The 10856-nt window shown below is 44.2% G+C and overlaps 1 protein-coding gene across 1 annotated transcript in view; it reads right to left on the minus strand.

Moving 5' to 3' along the window:
* Window positions 1-10856, minus strand: part of ADAMTSL2 (ADAMTS like 2) — a 49561-nt gene that overhangs the window by 35379 nt on the left and 3326 nt on the right. Inside the window, exons 3-8 of the mRNA XM_069069245.1 lie at window positions 10331-10473; window positions 9396-9471; window positions 7523-7625; window positions 5611-5756; window positions 5381-5504; window positions 1745-1825 (exon numbers count right to left, since the gene is read on the minus strand). Coding sequence (XP_068925346.1) covers window positions 1745-1825; window positions 5381-5504; window positions 5611-5756; window positions 7523-7625; window positions 9396-9471; window positions 10331-10473 — 673 coding nt within the window. The remainder of the gene's footprint in view (window positions 1-1744; window positions 1826-5380; window positions 5505-5610; window positions 5757-7522; window positions 7626-9395; window positions 9472-10330; window positions 10474-10856) is intronic.

Consider the following 10856-nt stretch of genomic DNA (forward strand, 5'->3'; position numbering starts at 1 on the left):
CTGGACAGCATCACAGAATGCTGAAGTTGGAAAGGGCCCTTAATGTTAATCCAGTTAATTGTTTTCTTGTATACAAAGGAAACTGAGGCTCAGGAAGAAATGACCTGGCCAATTATCACACAGCTGAACGGGTAAGGTAACAAAGCCAAGATTCAAACCCAGATCTCTGGACTACAGCCTTGGCAGGTTTTCTTCTACATTGTACTACCTCCTGAAGGCCAGAAGCTGGAGAAGATGAGAAGGCAGAATTATGACTTGGGTACGGTTTGTCTTCCAAAACGTGTCCTTTAAAAGTTTATTCCAGGAACTGGAATGGGCTGCTAGAGAGTAGGAGTTTTGCTTCCAAAGCTCCTGATGCAATTCAAGAAGTGAGAGTCTGGTGCAAGTTAATTTATTATCAGATGAACAAAATGAGTAGAAAATGGAGGCTTTAAAAAAAATCAAATTCTGAGCCAGAGAGAATCATGGAGCAAGTTAAAGCCACATACACAGACCCCCAGCAAGAACCTGTCTGTCTGCAAAGGGTTAAACCTTCAGCCCAAATCCAAAACCCGTTTCCTGACAATAATGACCTTCCTTCCTGCGGCTTTCCTAATGCTCAGAGTCTTAACTTGGTATTTCCACGCGTCTGTTTCAAGTAAGAAAGCTCGGGAGGCAGCCCAGAGTACAGTCTGTTTCCTGGACTGTCCGTCTCTCCCACTGAAGAGGACAAAGTCACTGGCTTGGCTGAAAGCCACAGTTACGCCAAGCTGCTTTCTCCAGAAGCCCTTGGCCAGGGCAGACCGTCCCTGGAGGGCAGTTCAGGGGAGAGCCCCAGAGGATGAGATCCTGCCCTGGCCGACTTTGTTCTGGGAAAGGGGGCAGCAGCCACAGAGCTTAGAATGCTGCCCCATGCCTGGGCCTCTTGGGAGTAAGCCCAATTGGCTTTGAAGTGGGTCCCTCCCCAGATCAGGACCCCACCCAGCTCTAAACCTCCTGCCTTTGAGGTGGTTTAGGGGCTGCTCAGTCTAGGAGATCGACCACAGCAACGAACAGCTCCATGAAATACCCTGTTGCGGATCACCTGCTTGAGAAGAACCATTCTGCAGCCACATAGTGCCTGCCTCCCACGCTGTAATGCACAGAGTAAGCACTTAAATACTTATTGGCTAGCTGATTGAATAAAGAGAAGGAAAGGAAATACATATGCTGTTCAATTTTTCCACCAATCTGCTGTTGCTCCCCTCATCCAGAAACAAGGGAGAAAAGAATCTGAAATCATGGATCAGAAATTGTCACTGAATAAAACTCATGGACCAACTGGCCCCAATGGCCTGCTTGGAACCACATTTGATGGCCTGGGGCTCCCTCTGTCACTTTTTATAGAATCAGAATCTTAGCTTGAGGAAAGATATTGGGGGTTCTTTCATCCAGCCTCTCTCATCATCCACAGAAATCTTCTCCACAGCCTTCCTGTATGGCACCTAGTCTCAGCTTGACCACCAGTGACAGGGACCTCACTGCTTCCAGAGACAGAGTACATTCGCCTTCCAGACAGTTTTAATTGTTAGAAAGTTCTTTTACTGAGCCAAAATCTGTCTCCCTGTAACATTTATCCATTGGTTCTGGAACCACACAGAAGTCTGTTTCTTCTCCTACATGACCAGACCCATTTTTTTTTTTCTTCAGCCATAAATTTTGCCTACTGATAGCAGGCGGATGAAAGGACAAATACTGCCAGGCTAGCCGCCAAGGCCATACACACCTAAGACGTCTGCCGACTTCTTCCGTTCTACAATCTGGATGTCTCGGGCGCCAGCTGGAATGTGTGTTACCAGGGAATAGCCTGTGGGGAAACTATACATTAATGACCAGGCAACTTTCTGGTCAGTTTAAAAAAAACAAACAAACAAGAAAAAGGGCACTCACTCCCTCTGACTATTTTCGAGATGCCTGGGTAAAGTGGAAGCTTTGGCCTTTGCCCAATCACGTGACGTTGTCGTGTTCTCTATCTTTCCACCTCAATGACCTGTCTCCCCAACTAGACTCCATACATGGAGGACAGGAACTATGCCTCAATCCTATTTTTGTATCCTCTACCTCATTGGGCTCAGGGCAAGTCACATTTGCTATTCTATTGTTTTCAATAGTGTTTCATTCTTTATAAGCTCATTTGGGTTTGTTTTGTTTTGGTAGAGATACTGGAATGGTTTGGCATTTCCTTCTCCAGATCATTTTACAGATAAGGAAACTGAGGTACACAGGGTTAAGTGACTAGCCCAGGGTCACACAGGGAGTATCTGAAGCCAGAATTGAACTCAGGAAGAGACTCCAGGCCTGGTACTCTATCCACTGTGCCACCTAGCTGCCCATCACATAGAAGGTGATTATTGATGGACTATTTATTGTTATTAATAACAAGCCCATATTTCTATATAGCTTTAAGATATCTTAAGCCCTTTTCTTCATTCATTCAATAAGCATTTATTCATTCACAGAAACCCTATGAGGCAGGTGGTATTCAGTCATTTCAGTCATGTCTGATTCTTTGTGACCTTTCTTGGTAGAGATACTGGAGTGAGTTGCCATTTCCTTCTCCAGTGACAAAAGAGGTTAAGTGACTTGCCCAAGGTCACACAGCTAGGAAGATTCTGAGGCTGGATTTGAACTAGGTCTTTCTGACTCCAAACCCAGTGCTCTATAACACTATACCACCTAGCTGCCCAGGCAAATGGGATATATTTGTATTATTATGCCTATTTTATAGATAAGGGAACTGAGGCTCAGAAAGGTTTCCCATGGTCACATGGCTAAGTGTTAGAACCAGGGTCTTAACTGCCTCTGATTCCATTGCTCTTTCTACCACACTATGCTGACAATGAATTGAATGACCAAGTAGATTTATTGAATGACCAACTAAAGAGGCTATAATCATATTGGGGCAATTGGGTGAGCCTCCTCCTTTGAACATTCTTGGACTCATCTATAAGTCCTCCTGCTCCTTCCAATTACTTAAATTTTTATATGCCCAGGATATACATTTAAGGGATCTATTTATACAAAATTCTGACATTCTATCTTGTCTACAAATAGCCCCAAAATTGTCCTTTCCCTCAAAAGGGAATTCTTAGCCTTGATAGGTACCTGTTTCACTTTTTAGTTTTGTAAAATTTCATGTTTTCATATCCTAAGCTGGGAGAGGGAGGGCGGCAGCACAAAAAAGCAGAGACACCTGGCTCTTAGTCTTGGCTCTGCTAGTTGTTACCCCCCAAAACTTGGGCAAGTCATTTAATCTCTCCAAGCTTCGGTTTCCTCACCCTCAAAAAAAAGAGTATTGGATGAGATGATTGCTAAAGTTCCTTCCTGCTTGAAATCTATAATCCTATGAACTTAATCAAGATAACTTTGGTGAATTAACTGAAAAATCCATTGACCTTCATACTTCATCTACCAAACAATAATAACACAGTACAAGAGGGTATATAAGTTCTCTTGATGGCCAAGAAACTTTTTCTACCTTCATTGTCCTTGGTTTCTAAGATTTTTCCAGTTTGAAACCCTTCAGTTGGCTGCCCTTGAATCAGTCTCATACCCAAGGGGCTCTAGACCAAAGATACCCTAGGGAAACTTCCCTCAACATGGCACCAATGGCACACATGCAGAGACTAACCATAGCACCCTTTTTTAAAAATATCATCTTTTGGGGCAATTAGGTGGCACCACGAATAGAGCACCAGCCCTGGAGTCAGGAGGACCTGAGTTCAAATCCAGCCTCAGACATTTAACACTTACTAGCCATGTGACCTTGGGCAACTCACTTAATCCCAATTGCCCTGCCTTCCTCCTCCCCCCCCCAAAAAAAGAAAAGAAAAAAATGTCATCTTTTAAGTAGGATGCTTTCAGAAAAACCTGAGAAGACTTATATGAACTGATACAAAGTGAAGTGAACAGAACCAGGAGAACATTGTACACAGTAACAGCAACATCATACAATGATCAATTGTGAGTGACTTAGCTGTTCTCAGCAATATTCAGAGATCCAAGACAACAAATTCTGAAATGCTTATGACCAAAAAATGCTATCCATCTCCAGAGAAAAAGCTAATTGAATCTGTGTGCAAATTGAAGCATACTGTTATTTTACTTTCTTTATTTTTCTTGGGGTTTTTATACTGTTTTCTTTCACAACATGACGATTATGGAAATATGGTTTGCATGACTGCACATGTATAACCTTTATCAAACTGCCTTCTCTATGTGGGGGGAGGGAGGGTGGTAGAGATTTTGGAACTCAGGATTATAAAAAACAAAGGTTAAAAATGTTTACTTGTAGTTGGAAAAATAAAATATTAAATATTTTTTAAAAAGAAAATACCATAAGAGCTTGTGTGGCCACATTTCCTCTATTGTGCTAGCCCTACCATCTGCCCTTCACTGTGCTCACACACAAATCATACTGGACAGAAAAAAAAAACAGAGTCTAGATTACAGTTTGCTATGCTATTACTCCTTAGCTTTCCCCCACAACTAAGATTTTAATTACTCCCCAATAAAACCTTCACTCCAACCAGGCCAATCTCTCTCCCATCCTCTGCAACATGCCTGCCTGACTTATTCCAATCTTTGTGTCTTTGTTCACAGTTACCCCCTTGCCCAAAGTGATCTGAATTATTTTTTTTGGTTGTTTTTATTTTGGACTGAACCCATTATTTAATTGCTTTGGGAACTCTTGACTGAGGAATGTTCCTCTACTAATGCAGACCAGCACCTATGTTATAATTCATCATCTTAGAGAGTTGCCCAAGGCAATGACAGGCTAAACAATTTGTCCAGCATCACACAGACAGTGTGCATCAGAGGCGGGATCTGAACCCAGGTCTTCCCAAGTCCAAGACTCCCTCTCCATCCATTACACCATACTATCTCTCTCAATTTTGTTATCACAGAAGTATTAACATTGGGCATTTGACCCAAAGGGAAATGGAGGGATGCGCAGTGGGTATGAGAATGTTATAACATGTTACTAGCAATAATTTGTGTATAAGACGCAATGCATCATAAGTGATGACTGGAGAAGAAGAAGGACTAGTCATGGAGCAAGAGTCACAGACGGGTGCCTTTCCAGGTATCCACTAAATGTTAAAAGTGCCAGAAGACATCCAGTGAATTGAATGGGTTTTTACTAAGGAATTGTGGAAAGATCTGGATAAGAGGTTGAGATCTGTATGGAGGGAAGGCCACCGAGATCACTGAGATCCCAGGTCCATCAAAGATCTGAAGTTTTATTGTCATTAATTATCATCATCATCATCATCATCATTGGATCTGAAGCTCCCATGTTTCCCTGTTCCCCTCCCTCCTTCCCTATAACCAAAGATGATAACCAAATGAGCTTACTTACCTAAATGGGCATTGCCTTTCCTGTAATTCCCTGTCACATGTGTGCAGCTGCTGCCATCACCCTGACAAACCCCACATTTGTCCAGAGTGTGGGTGGAGAAGAGGACCCCATCACATCCAATGGGCTGGAAAAAGTTACAGAAAAGAGCATTGATGTGCAGGCCCAGGGATGGGATCAGGGCTAATTTCCTGAATGTTACTGACAGTATTTTTGCTATAATGTTTAACAACCTCACATTTTCCAGACACGCAAACCCCTCGGAAGTCGATGAATTTGCAGGAGGTTCCATCACGAGCTGGTACCATCAGCTGCCGTTGGCCATCCACGGTTGTGCAATGCAAGTCACAGGGCTTGCTTGAGATGTGCACATAGTCATCTGGTGGGAAAGAGAAGCAAGAGAGATACCCACACGATCAACGGAAAGAGCATGTCCATCAGTAGCCATGCATGATGTTGGGAGAGGGAGCGAGGAGGAACAGGAGAGACAAAGAAGCTTCCCCAGAGAGATCAATGACCCCTGAGGGACCTCCAAAGGACCACAATCCAGGGTACCAGCTCCAGAAATGTCAGCAGCCTCTACCAGGTAATGTTTTCTTTGAGAGAGAATCAGGAGGGCGGGGGATGGGGTAGACAGAAGGACAAATCAAGCTGATGGAAACACTCAATGGTCTTCTTGGTGAATTACCTATAATTTCATATCACAAGCTGAATTCCCCACCTTCCACACCCCTAGCACACACCCAAAGCTATAACATCATCTTGGATTGTCTCTCCCCTACTCTACAATTTACAAAGTACTTTCATATCCATTGTTATTTAACCCAACAGCCCCATGCCTTCCAAGAATTAGACACTACAGAGCTAAATACCCTTCTCCATTTTACAAATGAAGGAACTGAGGCCCAATAAAGGGAAATGACTTGCAACTATTAAGTGGCAGTACAAGGACTAGAACCCATATCTCCAGGCTCATTATCCAGTGCACCTACCACCACTGTGGGCTACCTCCCTCTGCATTCATCCTTCTGTCCATCCTTATGTGTTCAGGAAAATTACTTTAACATAAGCCCAAGTAACACACAACAAGAAAGAAAAATCACCCCAAGCCTTCCCCCAAAACATATGAAAGGCACTAATAATCATAGTATGAATCCCGAAAGCAAATCAAGTTTAATTACAATACTTTTTCTTCTATTTTCTATTCCCTTGGGTCCCTTCTCAGGCACCTGAGGGCTGGGAAGTAGCATCATTAAAACAGATGTAAGGCTCAATGACGGGGTGACACTGGACAGGAATCCAGGAAACTTAGGCTTTGAATCTGGATCTGCCACTAACTCTGGTGCGGGGCCCTGGGCAAATGCCCTGAATCTCTCTTCAGCTCCTTCATCATAAATCAGAAGTCATAGCTCATAGGAGCCCAGATCTAGAGTTAGCAGGGAGGTCAAAGGCCATCTGGGGTCCATGAATTTGGAGATTTTTAAATACTTTGATAACTAATTTTCAATATAATTGAGTTTTTTATAGTCCTATATATTTTATGTATTTAAAAACATTTTTCTGAGAAGGAATCTATAGGCTTCACCAGACTGCCAACAGGGTCCAAGACACCAAAACAAATAAGAGTCTCTATTCTAATTTGACCCCCTCATTTTACAGATGGATAAATTTAAGACCCAAGGGGTGACATGGCTTTCCCAATTTCTCCCAGACTGTGGAACTATCAGAAGTGAGACTTAAGCCTAGGTCCTCTTACTGTACAACCAGGGCTCCTTTAATAATCCCTGCCCTTTGGACATCATAGCACTATTCAGTGGGTCAACAAAAAAAGAAATAGTAGGTCAAAAACAAAAAAACAACAACTTGTGAAAGTTCTTCGAAAAGTATAAATCACTCTTCAGACGTGAAGTGGAACTGCTAACAGCCCAAGCCACACTCTTGCTGCTGGAGATGTTTGTGCCTTAACCATCAACCCACCAAAGATTCCAAATTCCACGTTGGTTCCAGTGTGTGGCAGCTTTTTGGCTGAACACCCAAAACCTGTATTCAATACAGTCAAGGAGGAGGCTTGTGAGATGAGCTGACCCATCTCTCTGAAAGAACTGACGACCTAGTAGCATTGTGAGACAAGGAGACTCTTGTTACCCGGGTATAGGGGTTTCCATTGATACGTCCTTCCATTGTACACATGGGAGTTGAAGGATATACACTGCTCCTCCCTGAAGCTTCTTCCATCAGAAGGACACTCCTAAAAGGGGACATGTTAATCACATTCTGGTGAGAAACATTTTTGTTTAATCATTTCTCAGTTATGTTCAACTCTCCATGACCCTATTTGGAGCTCTCTTAGCACAGATACTGAAGTGGCTTGCCATTTCCTTCTCCAGTTCATTTTACAAATGAGGAAATTGAGGCAAGCAGGGGTAAGTGACTTACCCAGGGTCTAGTAAAGGTTTGAAGCCGGATTTGAACTCATGAAGATGAGTTTTCCTGACTCCAGGTCCAGCACTCTGTGCACCATGGCATCACCTAGCTGCCCCAATGAGAAAAATAGACAAGGACAAAAGGAAGAAAGTTCCAAGAAAGCAGGCAAATCAGGTGGCCTTTCTCTTTTAAAGGGAGCTGACATTCTAAAAGACTGATACTGGTCATGAAGTTTAGAAAAGATCAGCCCAGGTTCGGGAGGTGGAGAGAAGGCACAACAAAATTAGTCCTGGATGTGCCTAGTTGAGCAAAGTGATTCACCTTGGGCAAGGTGAATAGGGCTTGAAGTCAGAAAGACCTTAGTTCAAATCCAACCTCAGATACTTACTAGCTGTGTGATACTGGGCAGGTCATTTAACCTCTCTTTGCCTCAGTTTCCTTGACTGAAAATGGGAATAATAGTACCCACTTCCCTGGATTGTGGTGAGAATCAAAAGAGAGGATGTTTGTAAACCGCTTAGCCCACTGCCTGGCACATAGTAGGTGCTTAATAAATGCTTGTTTCCTTCCCTCTTTAAAATGAGGGTCTTGAAATCAAATCATGTCTAAGGTCCCTTCCAACTCTGATACTCTATGTCTTAAGATCTCCTCTAGCTTGGACATATATTTTAATGCCCACTGCAGCTCTGGCGTCCTGTGCTTGTTGGCATGATGCCACAGCCACTGCTTAATTCAGTGTAGAATGAAAGTCTTACACACACACACACACACACTTTTCTTCCTTGGATTGGCATTGTAAAGACTACTTAAAATGAAGACTTCCTTCCACAAGCTCATTCTGAGAATCTCCAGACCAAGACACCAGGGCTTCTGAAACGGATACCATATCACCAAAAGCTCTAACAATGATAACAATTTATTTATAACAATGATACCTATAGAGTGCCATGAGGTTTGCAAGTATTTTCTATATGTAATCTTATTTGATCCCCCACCAACTTTTATGAGGTAGGCACTATCATTACCCTCATTTTACAGATGAGAAAACTGCGTCTGGGAGGGATTTACCCAGTCACATAGCTAGTAAATAAATGCCTGAGAAAGAATTCTAACTCATCTATTTCCCTCCTTTGCTCCTCCTCCCCACCCCCCAAGGTCCAGGTGAAGAAGCCCTGCCCCACTGTAGAATCAGAGAATCCCAAAGAGAGAGGGAGAAGACCTCACTTTTCCCCCTGACTGTGCGTCCCTCTCTGTCTGCTCCCTCCTTTAAGCGTCATTAGTCCTGTCCACCTATGACTTGCTTGGAACCCTATGATGCAGTCTCATTTTCTATGTGTCTCCTCTACTAGACAGAAAGCTTCATGAGGGCAAGACCATGCTTGAAGCCTTGAGCAAAATGCTTGCATTGAACTGACTAGGAAAGGGAGACGGGCAGGGTTATTTTTCTCCCTGTATTTGAAGGAGGCAGAAGGAAAGCAGGGGCCTGAGCCCTCAGACACTCCCCTAGGACCTGGCCTGTGCCTGCTCTGTCTGCAGGGAGCTGGGCCGAGGGTGGGGAGGAAGTTAGGTGAGGCAGAAACCAGTGCACCCCTACCTGTACTTTGCACAGCTGGTGCCTCTTGGAAGTGCCTGTGCAGGTCTTGTTCCCAAGTCCTGAGACAGACTTCCTCCTAAACAGAGAAGCAAAATGTCAGGTGTCACAAGACATCTCACCAACGGTTTTATAAGGATATGCAGGCCATGAATCCATTTCAGAAAAGGCCACTGGTCCCATCCCAAGCACTTGTGGTGGATATTTCCGCCTTGACAAAATGACCTCCCCAGCTGGACCAGAATGGACACTTCTTTTCCCCTACTCCCTAAAAGTAAGCCTCCTGCTTTGGTTTGTCCCTGTGGCCTGGCTTCCTGAGGAAAAATCCGACTGGCTTAGGGGAGACCATTCCACCGGGAATCTTAAGCTATTTGACTCCTCAGGTCAAATTCAAGCAGTTGTATAGAGCTAGATCAGCCAATGAGGGGAAAGGATAGAACTCTGGTGACCAACAAGACAGGAGTCCTGGACATAAATTCCTGCCATAACATTGCCTCTGCTGTAACCAAGGCAAAGCGATGGGGGTGTTTATGACCCTTCCACACACATATACACTTAGATGTCCACCCTCAGAAGAATGGAAGCTTAGGGTAGAGACACTTGCGTTTTGCCTTTGTATCCCTAACTCCTAAGGAAGTGCCGGATGCATAGTAAATGTTAATAAATGCTGGTAGAATTGTATTGAATTGAATTCTCTTCCCCCTTCTGGGCTGCCATGGACTGTCATTTAAAGCGAGCTTCACGGAGACAGGAGCCACATGGGGTGACATGCTATGCGCCTCCCACAGGCCAACTGCTGGTTGAAAAGAGTGTCTTGAAAACCATTTCATAGGCCAAGCAGAAGAGCCCCTGCCCCATGCCTCATGTGAGGAACAAACCAGAGCACTTATTTTCCTTCTCTCCAGAGCCCAAACTCCCTCTGCCCTGTAAACCCCTACCTTTGCCGAAGACAGTGTCTCTCCTGAGACTTCACTCCTCCACCACAAGTTCTGGTACAAGCCGTCCACTTGGTCCATTCTCCCCACCAGTAAGCCGTGGCATCTGCTCCTTCTTCTAAGCTATTCGAGGTCTGGGCATTACCCTGTGCAAGAGTCCCCCGCACCCACCGCCCCCCAACAAGTCCCCTGTCAGGAGAGAAGGACTCATAGATACAGCAGAAGGTCGAACAAACAATTCTGCCTTTCTATTCTCAGCAGATGCCCCTCACCCTTGAGCCCCTAAGCCTCTGAGATAAAAAGGCAGGCTCCCTTCTGATCTACAACCAAGCACAGTGCTCTATTAAGTTGCAGCTCAGTGGAAATCTAGACCAGAGACATAAAACACTGTCAACTTCCTCAGCACACCCTAGATCTTGACAGGGCTTCTCACCCAGACTCGAATTGCTCTGATTCTCACTGAGAAAGTCCAGAGACCTATACCTGTGACCTGAAACATTCTGGAATTCCCCAGCTACCTCGCTCTTCC

Source organism: Petaurus breviceps, unplaced genomic scaffold, assembly GCF_028583685.1.
Source record: "Petaurus breviceps papuanus isolate PSGF00001 unplaced genomic scaffold, PetGlider_PUasm1.0 90779, whole genome shotgun sequence".
Classification (NCBI taxonomy): domain Eukaryota; kingdom Metazoa; phylum Chordata; class Mammalia; order Diprotodontia; family Petauridae; genus Petaurus; species Petaurus breviceps.